The sequence below is a fragment of the Echinops telfairi genome, unplaced genomic scaffold (assembly GCF_000313985.2).
Source record: "Echinops telfairi isolate 266 unplaced genomic scaffold, ASM31398v2 ScPeMD7_7472;HRSCAF=8510, whole genome shotgun sequence".
In the NCBI taxonomy this organism is placed as follows: domain Eukaryota; kingdom Metazoa; phylum Chordata; class Mammalia; order Afrosoricida; family Tenrecidae; genus Echinops; species Echinops telfairi.
In genome coordinates this window covers 1,642,956-1,656,461 of record NW_022111376.1, presented here as the reverse complement: position 1 = coordinate 1,656,461, position 13,506 = coordinate 1,642,956, and the positions used below count along the sequence as shown (strand labels likewise).

The window sequence follows — 13,506 nt, the reverse complement described above, 5'->3', positions numbered from 1 at the left end:
AGTGAATCCCCAACATCAAGTCCATCCAACCAACTGTCATCGCTCCTCCTATTCTCAGGTCCTATAGAGTTGTATGCATCAATATGGTGGCCACCAGGCAAATGTGGCTATATACACGTAAATGTAAACTATTAAAATGAAGTAATGCTTAAAATTCAGTGTCTCAGTTACACTAGCCACATTTTAAGTATCCAATAACTACATTTCCATGGTCACAAAAAGTTCTGTTGGACAACACTTCTGTCCAAAATGTCATTGAGCCAAACAATAATCCTCACCTCATGTGAAAGTGTTTCTGACCAGCATGAATGATGATTTCCCTGGAGCCTCAGGAGACAGCATCTGTTCTCCGACTTAGTACTGACTTCATAGTTCTTCTTCTTCCAGGTGGTTTTACATGTCTTCCTCCCCCTCAGACAAAGAGCTGTCCTGCTGTCCTCATTTCTGCCTCCCACCCAGTGCCTAACACAGCTCGACACGCAGAGCAAATGCACTGGCACTGTGAGGGTGGTTTGCCTCCAGTTGACTAGCTTTGGATAGAGCCACCTCAGGGGATGGTTTATCTAAAGGGGAGGGAGGGGACAGGGGGGAGGGGGGGAGACAGACCAAAGGGAGGGCCAGAATATTTCCTGGTAATCATTCACACCATCTGGCTGGGCAAGAATGAAGCCAGCCAGTTGCTTTGACCAGTGTTTCCCCTACCCCTCTGCCTGTCTATCTCCCCATCTGTCCACGGTGCTTAGCAGATCACAAAAGGGGACTGGGAGTCATGCAGAAGCTGCACACAGAACTCGTACTCTCTTCCCCAAACGCCTCTGTTGATGAACATGCTCAGAACAGTGCGTGCCTGTGGCCAGATCAGCACATTCAGGAGTTCGTGTCAAAAGCCCTTCCTGGCTGCCTTCTTCCTGGACTTCTGGGGAGGAGAGAAGCCACAGAGGAGCCCTGTGGAATGGATTTGGCTTTGTAGGTCCTATTTGAGAGCCATGATGCCTGTAAGTTCCTAGGCCCTCGGACCCTGTCTGCCTGCTGACTCTTTCTATTGGCCCCAGCCCTCCCCCATTCTAGCCCCGTCACTTCTCTCTCACCATCACTTTTCAGCCTGCTGAGCTGATTTGCCTAGCGCCTCTCTTCCAGAGAAAGTCAGGACAAAAACCTCTTCTAAGCAGCTGCCAGGACCATACTCCACTCTCTGCATAGCAGGCCTGGTCAAGCGACTTACGTTTCCTTTGAGGCTTGAGATCTCGGTTCACCGGAGGAGGCTCCAGGTCCATTGGTAGCTCAGGCAGTGGGGTTGAGATGTTCACTGAGCTCATCGGGATGTACTCATCCAGGCTGGCGTGGGGTCCAAGCCCCACGGCAGCAGGGCCGGGGCCCATGGGCATGTAGCTATCTTCAGCACTGGCTGGAAAAGCTGTGGGGCTCACCGCAGAGAACCTACAGGGCTGTAAGAGAACAGGGACATGTTGGGAACCACAGGCCAGTACGGACGCTCCTACTTGTGGGTAGCTGAAGCTGTGCATATGTTTTCAGCTCCAGATTATTCTAGAATAATTGGGAGCTTCCTTAGGAAAGGCAAGCAAGCTTCTAATTCAGGCTCTGCCTCTCACCTTAACGTGATTCTCCTAGATCTGATGCCAGAAGAGAGAGATGCATGAATGGGTGCACATCTCTTAAGTAGAATGTAACATCTTAAGTAGCCACCCCCAGTTGAGCAAGTACTTGGATTAGAAAAGGGCAGTTGGTGACTCTCATACACTTTACAAACAAGTTCAGATCTTAAGGGAGACTGAAGAGTTCCGTCCTCAGGTTGCTTAGTGTGGAATCTCCAAAGTCTTCAAAGGACTATGTGAACTTAAGGCTACAAGGCAGCTGAGTACTGAACTTACCAAATTTAAACTAAGCCTCTTGTCTCGGTGTCGTAAGGGCTGGCCTTCTACGTCTGCTGCAAGAAACAAGGTGGATGGTTACAAATGCAGGCACCCCTTGAAACTAGGGTGCACGTCTCCCTGAACTCCACTCTCATGAGGTAGAAAATTATAACACTGACTCTCGTTGGGCTGTGAGATGGAAATATATCAGGTCATTAACAAATGCTTATTGTATTTATTACATGAATCACGAGACTAGAGATGGGGGAGGTAGAACTGAGGTTGAGTTTATTTTGACCCACAGCCATCTTCCATAGGGTTTCTGAGGCTTTCAATCTTTAGGGGACTAAATAGCCCTATTTTCCATGCAAGGAGCAACTGGTGGCTTTGAACTGCTGACCTTGCGGTTAGGAGGCCACCACTCATTCCATAAGGTCATCAAGGCTGGGAGTGGCCCTTGTGATGAGTAAGAGATGGGGCTGACCAGAAACACAATAGCATTGAGGGTCTGGTTGAGATGTGTGGCCATGATCTTCTGTATCAAGTGTCAGTCAGGTAGAGATGCAGGCAGTTGGTTCAGTCAAGGTCAGATGGGATGGGTGTGAAAGATCAACAGACATAAAATTTGTGAATAATTGTTGAATTTAAAGAGAGGCCCCAAAGGCCACAAGATATTTGAGCCTGGAATCAGAGGAAATGGCAGGTAGCAGTTGAGAGTATTGAGAGGAGTGTGGGCACAAGCCCCAGGACTCAACAAGCAGCAGGCCTAGCAGCTCTGGAAGGCACTGGGTCAGGAAAGCCTCCGGCAAGGAAAAGGGGCCAATGAGGCGGGACATTGCTGAGAAGTCCAGCAAGCGTCGGGGGCCGAAGCATGTGGAGATATGCAGGATGGGATTGCCTCTGAGAAATAAATAAGTGTATTTGCACAGAGCTTGCTATATGTAGAAAGGCTCCCTGGTGATGCAATAGGTAAGCACTAGTGGCTGCTAGCTGAAAGGTCACTCTGAGTTGGGCTGGACTCGACAGACGGAATACTTCTATTGAAGGAGGGGTAGATGCTGGTGACACACTGCAAGCCCTGTTCCACCACGGGAGAAAGATAAGGCTTTCTACTCCGATAGAGTTCGTTACAGTCTTGGAAACTCAGTTTTCATTTGTTTGTTTTTAAACTCCCCCAAGGAAAAGGTGCAATTTTGTTTGCTTTTGTTCACTCCACCCCATACTAGCTGTGCAGCATGAACACGCTCTTGTCAGTTTCCTCATCAGAGATCGGGGATAGAGTGTATTTCATAAGACTGCTGAGAAGGTTGTGTGTGTTAATATCAGTAAGGAACACAGAAGACAAACAATCTGGCACTTGTTAGGGATGTTGTTAATAAAGATCCCTACTACAATTAGTACAGAAGAGCCTAAATCTAGAGAAAGCCCTGCACCAAAAGGCTCAGTTATCCACATGCCTGAGCGTGGGAGGAGTCTTGGAGAGCATGCAGGCGAGGTCAAACTAAAGGAAGGCACCAGGTGGATTGACACCCGCACTTGGGAAACATATGTTGAGAACGCTCACACTCAGAGCTCCACTGCTGCTCTCTCACCAGACTTTCGGACTTGTATTTCTAATGATTTACCTGACATTTCCACCAGATATCTCAAGCTCAACATATACCAAAGCAACTTCTTAAATACCCCTCGCCTATTCGAGTTTGTTTCTTGTCTTAGGTTATCAAACCTAAAACCAGGAAGTCATCCGTTATTTCATTCATTCTCATAAACCCCACATCCAACCATGAAGTTGTGCCTTCAAGATCCATCTTGATCAGGATACTTCAAACAGTCCACCACTTTGTACAAGTTCGGAGACTGTTGCTCTGGTCACCATCGCTGGCCCAGATTAGGCCATTAATCCCCAGGCTGCTTTTCCTGCTTCTACCCTTGACTCCCCCTTCAGTCTATTCTCAACACAGCAGTCGAAGCCACTCCCTGCAAATGTTTCCTCAAATCTCTTAATAAGAATTAGCTTGGTTTCCTTTCCTCTGCTCCACTTTCTTTTTCCAAAGCACCTATTATTTTCTAATGCATCATATACCATTTACTCGATTTCTTTTCTTTCTCCCATAAAACAAGGTTGAGGAAGGAAGGGATAGTTTTCTTCATTTTACATAGACTCATACACTCCGATAGTTATACTGTGAGAAGGCTTCCTCTCAGCTGGTTCCCACAGCTTGGCAGTCGCATCTCCAGAATGGGTAGGGATGGGGCTGGGGGGGGCAGGGGTGTTACCAGTCTCCTGCAGAACTTATAAAAGTTTATTCTAGGAGTATATATTCCTATCTATATGAATTCACTTTTAATACAAACAGTATCATCTTAAACTACCTGCTCTGCAACTTTTTTTCCAGATCGTGTTTTAGGGAGCAGTCCGAGAAACTCATTGGTATTATAGTCCAGCCTACAGATACACCATCACTTATTTGACTAGCCTATTTATATTTTCTATCCAGTTCATTCCAACCTTTTGTTCTTAAAGGACATGAATGGAGGCCTCCACCCCCACACTGAGAAGAAGACATGACTTCAAAAGTAGATCTATTTCACTCAGGAAAGAAATTGAAGGGGAAAAAATTAACTCAGAAAAGAAGTCAAAATTACAAGATGCACAGGAAAGAAAAGATTTGCCCCCAATTTTTAAAAACAAACAAAAGAAACCTGGGATGACTTTGCACATCTCAATGCAAGTAAATACTAAAACCTAGAGGAAAGAGATGATTTCAGAAGAAACACAGTATATCAGATTTCCTTTCAAAAGCACCGGAGGTGATTCCAATGTGGATTTCTAGCAAACTCTCAGAGATCAGAAGTTCAATGCTAGATAATTTATTCCCAAACATAGAAAGTCAAAGAATACTTTTAATTCTTCTTAGTTAGCAAGTTTAACACCAATGGTTAAACCTGATAAAGATAAAATAAGGAGTATTATTAAAAGCCAATATCGCTGATGGTTATCAATGCAAAATGTTGCAATCAGTGCAAGACAAGTCATGATGATCAGCACCTTTGATGCTGTTAAACAACAGAATAAGATATGACTTAGAGACCTGTGCTCATTGCCATTGAATTGATTCTAACTTATTTTGACACTCTAGTACAAACTCTAGGGTAAACCCAGGGTAGAACTGATCCTGTGGGTTTCTGAGACTGCAGAAAGCCTCATCTTTCCCCTGAGAAGCAGCTGGTGGCTTCGAACAGCTGGCCTTACAGCTAGCAGTCCAATGAGTAACTCCTATGCCACCAGGGCTTCCAATGGGGATTGAATTGATTTCATAAAATTCTGTGCCCCTGGACATTATTGAAAATAATAGGTGGCAAACTTGGGGTGGCAAACCATCAGGGAAGGCCAGCATGCAGACAGTCTGAAGTCTTGGCACTGGTTGGAGCAAGCAGAAGAGCATCAGAACAGCCAGAAGTCTAACAAAGACGGAGACAACGTAAGTGGGTCGTAATATGTTCTCATTCATCCCGAGGAGTTTGGAAAGCTATGTGCGCGTGCAAGTCATGTTCAATAAGGAGAGGTCAAAGAGAGCCCAATCTAATTTGCTTGTCCCTGGCAGAACATGAGGCCAGGCTACTGGGACAGATTTGCAAACAGTTTGAATCTTTAATGTGTTCCTCAACCCACACACAGATCTATTGGCAAAAGGCAGAGTTTAAGCGCAACTTCTGACAAATAATTGGGTGAATAATAAGTTCTGTTGACCCAGAGGTGACTCCTAGGAAGCCAACCATAAAAATAAAAACCAAGATTACAAGATACAAAAACCAAGCAGTCTCCAGTGGCCACATACTGAGGATAACAGTCACTGGACAAACAAACAAACAATAACCGGGGATGGAGGAGTGGAGAGAATTTAAAGTTGCTACTATACAGTATTCAAAATGTCCAGATTTCAATGCAAATTATAATGCATGCAAATAAGTAGGGAAGATGGGGCAAAGCGTCAATAAAAACCATCTCAGAAGAAGTCTAGATGATGTAATTAACAAAAGAAAGAAAACCTTTAAAATGCCTACGATAAATATGTTCAAAGAACCACACAAAGCCATGTTTAAACAACTAAGGGGGAAACAGTTAAACAATGACTCATCAATAGGAAGACAAATTATGAAAAAGCAGCAAATGAAAAATTATATAGTTAAAAAGTACAATATTAAAATGAAAGATTCACTATGGAGTCACGGTGAAGTGCTTGGCTGCAAACAGAAATGCAGGTCTTTCTGGTCCACCCAGAGGCACATCAGAAGGAAACTGATGACTCAGTTCCAAGAAACCGGCCACTGAACGCCTGTGGAGAACAAGTCCACCCTGACATACACGGGCCACGGAGAGTCCGAATCCAGGCAACAGCAACTAGGGGAAAAAGAGACTCGACAGGAGACCAACCTGGGCGGTAGGTCAGTTGAGGTTATTCAGTCTGGAAATTAGAACTGGAAATAGAATGATGCAAACTAAATAAAGCCTGAGACCTGTGAGGTGCCATCAAGTTTACCAGCGAATGCAGAATGATTGTCCCAGAAGGTGTGGCCAAAACAAAAGGGAAGAAAGAATATTTGAAGAAAGTCTTCCCAAAGCTGATGAAAACCATCAATCAACACATCCACAGAGCTCCAAAGACTGCACGCAGGGAAAAAAGATAGCCACACCTACACACGTCACTGTCAAATTGGTCCGAGAAGATCTTGAAGGCGGAAGAGAACATTGACCCATCATGTGAGCAGGAATCACAGCAGGTGAAATAGCTGATTTCTCATGGAAAATACTGGAACATCAGACAGCAGTGGGATGATACACTCAAAATACGCGAGAAGAAAACACACCTGTAAAACAGGGATTCTGTAGTCATCTTCAAAACGAAGGTGAAATAAAAACACTCCTCCTAAATCAGCAAATATTGAAAAATTTTGCTGGGAGCAGACAGGCCTCCTTCACAAGAAATGCTAAAGGAAAATAACTCAAATCTTCATGAAGAAGTAAAGGGGAAGGGTAAAGTCATCTGAAGAAGTAATAGATTCTGTAACAACAACATAAAGGGAAAAAGAGAGAAAGGAGCTATGTTGGAACAAGGAAATGACACCACGTGATCACTCAAGTCCATAAAAAGAAATAAAGCGATTCTGGCCCTGAATGGCCCTACTCGGGGTTCCCGAGCCTGTAACTCCTTGTGGGCACAGAGAGCCTCATCTTCCTCGTGTGGAGCAGCTGCCGGGTTTGAACTGCCGAACTTGAGGTTAGCAGCCCAATGCCTAACCCACGGCGCCATCAGGACTCCCGAGAAAGAAATCAAGAACACTGCAAATGTTGACTATGTGGGTCACTGTAAAAGGTTCCATAATTACATGTTTTCGACGTATAAATGTGTTTGTGTATTCTTCCACAACAGTTCAGGTACACAGTAGTCGTCAGAACCCTTCACTCCTAACTATTTCAGTGGACATCCGCTAAGAGCAAGGCGACTCTTTTCCATAACCAGGGAACGATGATCAGATCCAGGAAATTTAACACTGATACAATATTATTATGTACAAACACAGTGTATTCAGTCTTTTTTTTCAGTTATGAAATATGAGGATGAGTCAAAAGGTGTTGCTATAAAAATCATAGCAACATTTGTTAATTGTTTGTATGTGTCTGCGCACTCGTTTGTGCACATATGTGTCTATGCATGTATCTAAGAGAGACAGGCCAACATGAAGAGAAGAGTAAACAGTATAGGTAAGTTGGGGAGGCCGTCAAGTCACAAGGAGAGATCCTAGTGGGAGGATAAGGGTGGTAGATGATGGGCAACCCGAGGAGAACAGAGTGCTCTAATGAGGAAAGGCAAAAGAGGGCTCCAGGGGCATGCCACAGAGCCTAGCTGGCGGGGGGACCTGCATTGGCACTGCCCTGAGGAGGATGCCTGGGCCCAAAGTCCTCTCCCTACTGGGCAACCAGATGAGACGCTGAGAGAGGCTCATGGAGATGCTGCAAAGCAGAAGGATGACAGGCTCTGGCCTCCCGAAGTGAGGGAGAGGCAAAGACACCACCTTCCATCCCAAATGACTCCAAACAAGCTGTCTCAGGGAGAGATGCCGTCCCACCAAGGGACAAAGGCTGTGACTAGTTTCAGTATCTGTAGGGTAAGGTGACCAGACGTCCCGCTTTTGGCGGGACAGTCCTGATTTTTAACAATTGTTCCTGCATCCCACGGCGTTTTTAAAAAGTCCCAATTGTTGGAAAGAATGCACGACAAGCTAGGGTACATGGTGTTCGGCTGCCGTGTGGCTATTTCACCGGGATATGAGTTTTATCAATGGTGTCCCACTTTTGTACCGCTTTACCAATGTTCAAATCTGGTCACCTTACTATAGGGAGCCCAGAATCTTTTCTGGTGGTCAGCCTCAGAGCAGGACAATGACTAAGATTCAAGCTTTGTGCTTCCACCAAGTACCTGGCCCCATGCAGAGACGAGGCTGGCTTGAACAAGGGATGTGGGGTAAAGTTCTGGTGCCGGCATGAAGATGGAGGAGGAGCCCAGGTTGGACAAGGAATGAAGAGGCGCTGGGACAGAATCTTAGCAGCTCAACACTTACCTTTCCAGGTTCTCATGTTATCTAAACCCGAGAGAGAGATTCTTCTTGGAACGATGGAGCATTCTGGGTTCTTGATGCGGCTGTGCCCAGTCCAGAGGAGCTGCTCCTGGCGCCGTTCAACGAGATGGCTGGGCTTAGGGGGTCGGGGAGGTGGAGTGTTGAACATAATGTCTAGTTCTTTTACCCCACAGGGCAAGGAACCTTGGTTTTTATCTACCTGAATAGCAGGGTTTAAGGAAGTTTCCAGCAACGGTGATGAGCACAAGTGGTCCCTAGATGGCCCATTGATGTCTCTGTTCCAGATCAGAGCAGCCTGGGGCTTCATGGAAGGCACCTCCTGAGCTCCATTCCCAGGCCACGCGGAGGCCATCAAGTTAGTGGCGGGTAGTGAAGGCAGGCAGTCCACAAACACGTCATCAGATGAAGTCTGTTCCAACGAGCGATCCGAATTTGACCAGCTATCACAGCGAGTGGGTAGACTGAGGGCAGAAAGACAGGAACGTGTGGAAGATAAGAGTGAGTGGCATAGTGATAGTGCTGCCACGGACACCCCAACCCCCACCAACTGCAGAAATCTGAAGCAGAAAGCATGCTGGCCTCATTCCCAGGCCTCTGAAACCACCGGTCCAGCCCTGGGTCCTCTCTAGCCCACAGTTCTGACAAACCCTCTAAGGCAGGGGACCGTGTCTGATACAAGGGTAGAAAGGAAAGCCGTAAGGCTGACACACATGACACATGTTGTTTCGTCGGCTGCTTGCTGCAACTTTGGGGGCTGATAGTGCTCTGCCGCCACTTTGGCAGCTGCAGAGAGAGGTGAGGGCAGACGCACTCACGGGAAGATACAACAGCCCGCAGGACTGCTCTGGGCAGGCACAGAGAGCACAAGAGGGGGGGGCTGTGGACTCAGGGCAACTGCGAGCTGCCCGGGCCTCCGCCTACCTGGTACGGTGCAGCCTTCCCGTCTCACAGTTGGACAGAATCAGATAATCGGGAAGGAAGAGAAAGTCGGAGTCCCGTCTGGGTCTCTCGGCGGCTAAGGTGTTAGCACTTGGGTCCTCTTTGGGCAAGGAGGACCTAGCCGCCTGCGTGGTCCGAAAGGAGTTGGCAGAAGGCTGGAAGGAGGAGGTCGGGCGGGAGAGACGCTCCCCTGACTCTGCTGGAGAAAGAGGTTCCCAGGTTAGCTTGTGAAGAATGGCGCTCCCATCCACTCATGACTTCTCCAACCGCAGCTCAGAAGCCAACTATGAGGATGCAAATCACAGCTGGTGTTTGTACTCAGGGAGAAGACCATTTCCCCGAGCTATAAACAACGTCTAGAGGGAAAGCCAAGGTTCCAAGAGTGAAGTGTTGAATCAATTCAAAGTTTTACAAACAAGCCTTCTTGGCCTAAAACCCTGCAGTTAGATAGTTGACACATAGCTCCTTTATGACCCTCTTGATCCGCCCTGCATCATTGTTTAGTTGTGTGTGTGTGTGTGTGTGTGTGTGTGTGTGTGTGTAACCAAGCTCACTGCCATCAAGTCCAGGCTGAATCTTAGCAAGCCTCTGGGGGTTCCGAGGTTGTCACATTGATAGGAGTAGAAAGCCCAGTCTTTCTCCCAAGGAGCTGCTGGTGGTTTCCAACTGCTGACCCTGAGAGTCGCAGCCCAACACGTAACCACTACGCCACCCAGGACATTGGCTCGCTCGCTCTGTCTATCTCTATATCTATCCATCTACACACACATACATACACACACACGAAATGTTGCACACTCACTTTGGCATGTATACATATACGTGTATGTACAACTCTAGACATTGATAGAGAGATCTATGGGAAGTCTTTCAAAGGGTCCCAAAATCACGGAATTGTTCCATGAGCTTTCTGCACCCTCGACTGCACTATGGGCCTGGAACTGTTCGAACACTGCCACCACAGGGGAGACCAACAGCCTGCCTTCGCTGGAGGTACATTCTACTACAGGCGTCAATAAAGGGGATTGCCGATGACCGCTATAAGCAAAACAAAGGGAAGAATAAGAAGGGGCATAACAGTCTCCCCATCAGAAAACAGCCCTCCAGATGAATCTGACCAGAAGCTGAGAACTGCAGAGTGCAGGAACTCAGGACTCCAAGAGTGGCCCCAAACTGCTCAGGTTCGACTCCAGCTTCTACTACCAAACCTTGACGTGGACAGGAGCACGGAAATTGCACCAAGACCGCTGAATCAGCATGGCGGGAAGATGAGAATGCAATTCACAAAACACAGAAAGCCCTTCAAGATGGTTCTCAGATGAAGAGAACAGCCCTCCCTACCTCCTAAAGCAGCAGTTCTCAACCTGTGGGTCACGACCCCTTTGGAGGTCGAATGACCCTTTCACAGGGGTCGCCCAATTCCTAACAGTAGCAAAATGACGGTGATGAAGTAACAACGAAAACGCTTTTATGGTGGGGGGGGGGGTGTCACACCACCACATGAGGAACTGTATGAAAGGGTCGGGGCATGAGGAAGTTTGAGAACCAGTGGCCTAAAGGCTAACAGGGGGCATAGAGAGCAATGGGGTCATGTGGAGGTCTTCTGGCAGCTTGGTGCTTTCTGCCTGGCTCTTCACTCATTCTTGTTCATTTGGGTTTCTTGGGAAGCATGCTATTTACGTCTGTGTGTTTGGGGGAAACTTTTTAAACTTCTGAGTGCAGAAAGAGACAGAAGAGAAGCAAAACAAGATATACAATATGAGGGGTTGATCAAGGATCAATTGCTTGCTTTGCATGTTATTGGACTCAAGACAGGCTGGACTGATTGCAACCTTTCAAGGGAGCTTCACCTGCTGTGCTGAAGGGAAAAAACCCGCCGTCCCTCGTTTCCTTTCATTGAGCCCCGTTCTCCCGCAAAGAGTTCCAGTTGCAGAAACTCACAGGGGTAGTTCTACCTTGTCCTATAGGCTCACCAAGAGTCCACATCGACTCAATGGCAGGGAGTTGGCTTTGGTTTGTGTCACAGCTCAGCAGTGTTACTTATTAAGCTTCCACAGTGCGTGGAAAGAAAAGCGCTTTGTCCTCAGAAAACCCACCACTTCAACTCTTCATCGCCACCTGGTGTTGCACTGTGGCTACTTCAGTGGCAGAGGATGAAAAACACACAGGGACCATTTCCACATTGAAGCTCTGCGCTTGGGCCTTGTCTTGCCGTTGTTACGTGCCTGCCATGGGATCAGCTCCAACCCACCATGCACAGAGGATTTAGACATACGGTCTTGTCTAGTAGATTGGGACCAAAAGACACCAGATTCGAAACCCCACAGTTTGAGAATCAAGGCGTGGGGCAATGATGCTCCAGGTTCAGCATGAGAACCCTTGACAGGAATGAACTACAGCCCGGAGGGAGGGACTGCAGATGCAGGGGCTTCAAAAAGTTCTGGGGAAATCCTGGCACCTTTTATTTCCCTCTTTTTCCCCCCATTATCTTGTAATCCCATTTTCCCCGGGACCTTTTTAAGTCCCCTGGTGGGAAGTCATATGTGTGTGTGTCTGTGTGTGCGTTTGGGTGGAGAAGGGCATGGCACAGGTGAACAGAGGCAGGCCCTCCAGGAGCCGCAACCATGGGCTCTGACCTAGGAAGGGTCTCCTTCTGTGGTGCACAGGGTCCCAATGGGTGGGAACCAACTTGATGGCAACAACCAACACCAAATACACACATGCTCCAGTGAAGCAGATTGGAGCCAACCTTAGAGCAGGAGTCGTCGTCTGAACGAGCCTGTTGGGGCCCCAACAGCGATTGCACAGGCTCACCTGCACACCCCTGCCTGAGTTCGCCACTCCCACTGCCCAGTCATGGCCCCAATCACATGTCCAGCTCTTGTCTTTGAATAACTAAACAGCCATACAAAAGGCTGATTTCTACCAACTTTAGAAAGAGTTTGATATTTCTAGGAAGCCCTGAGCAATCAGAGCCTTTCAAACGTCCCAGCTGCAGCCAAGTAACCCTTAGAAGTAGGCTAAAGAGTGTTGCAAAGTGCTGTGCAGGCTGGGAAATGGCGGGTGGGATAATTCTGATGTAAAATGAGCAGCTCTTACCTGCACCATCCTCCAAGTTGTAGAGATTGCACACCTGATTGATGCTATGCACCCAGACCTGCATCTCTTCTTCAGTCTTGGCCACCAGATAGAATGTACGCGAAGCGGTCTTGACGATGAACACAAAATTGTTCTGAAATTCCTTCCGAACGAAGCCCGGGCCGGCATGCTTCCAGACGGCACACTCGCTGAGGTCGATCACGCGAAGTGGCTTGCTTGAGTGCTTGTTCCGGTAGTATTCTAATACGTCAGGGTTGCCACTCATGCGGCCTCGCCGGAGGACGAACCAGCGTTTTCGCCAGGCCTGCCAAGAGGGGAGCAGACAAGGGATCAATCGCTAAGCTCTGTCAAGAGCTGACCTCAGGCAAAGAAGCAGATCAGCCATGTACTAGTGCCACACAAAGCCCACCCAGCTGCGGGCTTTTCTCTTGTTAGCTTTATTGGCACAGTGCTTCGCCCCCCCCCCCCCACCTTCTCCGTAGGAGAACGATGAGGTAGCCAGGCCCCATGATCAGAAAAGAGAGGCTGATATTCCACAGAAGCCAGGCCTGGGACATGTGTGGCCGCTGAGAACCAGACTCGGGGACCCTTCCACTCAAATGTTTTCTTGAGACAACATCATCTTGGCTCTGTGCAAAGAGAGGGGGTGGGGGTGGGGGGAGGTCAGATGCGCAGGTATTCCCTCCCCTGAAGGCAATCGGTTGCCAGACTGCTGTCTCATCCCACCACAGGGGTGGGCCTGCTCCCTGCCTCTGGAGACAATGGATAGGCTCCTGTAGGAGGGGTTTACACCCTACTGATAATGGTTCCTATGGAGACCCAGAGACCACCCCCTAGACCACCCTCTCATTGCTGTGTAACCTATAGTGCAACCCCTCCCTGTGACGTATGTCTCTACCTGTAATTAGTGGGCTGGCATGTCCCCCAAAAGGTATATAGGCGTGAGTCAGCAATAGAG

The 13,506-nt window shown here is 47.8% G+C and overlaps 1 protein-coding gene across 1 annotated transcript in view; it reads right to left on the bottom strand.

Moving 5' to 3' along the window:
- The window catches only part of GAB3 (GRB2 associated binding protein 3), a 35,760-nt gene extending 22,925 nt beyond the window's left edge, over positions 1 to 12,835 (bottom strand). Inside the window, exons 1-6 of the mRNA XM_045285564.1 lie at positions 12,549 to 12,835; positions 9,432 to 9,648; positions 8,710 to 8,971; positions 8,493 to 8,625; positions 1,890 to 1,945; positions 1,223 to 1,445 (exon numbers count right to left, since the gene is read on the bottom strand). Of these exons, the coding sequence (XP_045141499.1) occupies positions 1,223 to 1,445; positions 1,890 to 1,945; positions 8,493 to 8,625; positions 8,710 to 8,971; positions 9,432 to 9,648; positions 12,549 to 12,813 (1,156 nt within the window). The 5' untranslated portion in view covers positions 12,814 to 12,835. The remainder of the gene's footprint in view (positions 1 to 1,222; positions 1,446 to 1,889; positions 1,946 to 8,492; positions 8,626 to 8,709; positions 8,972 to 9,431; positions 9,649 to 12,548) is intronic.
- Between the last annotated feature and the right edge of the window lie 671 nt (positions 12,836 to 13,506).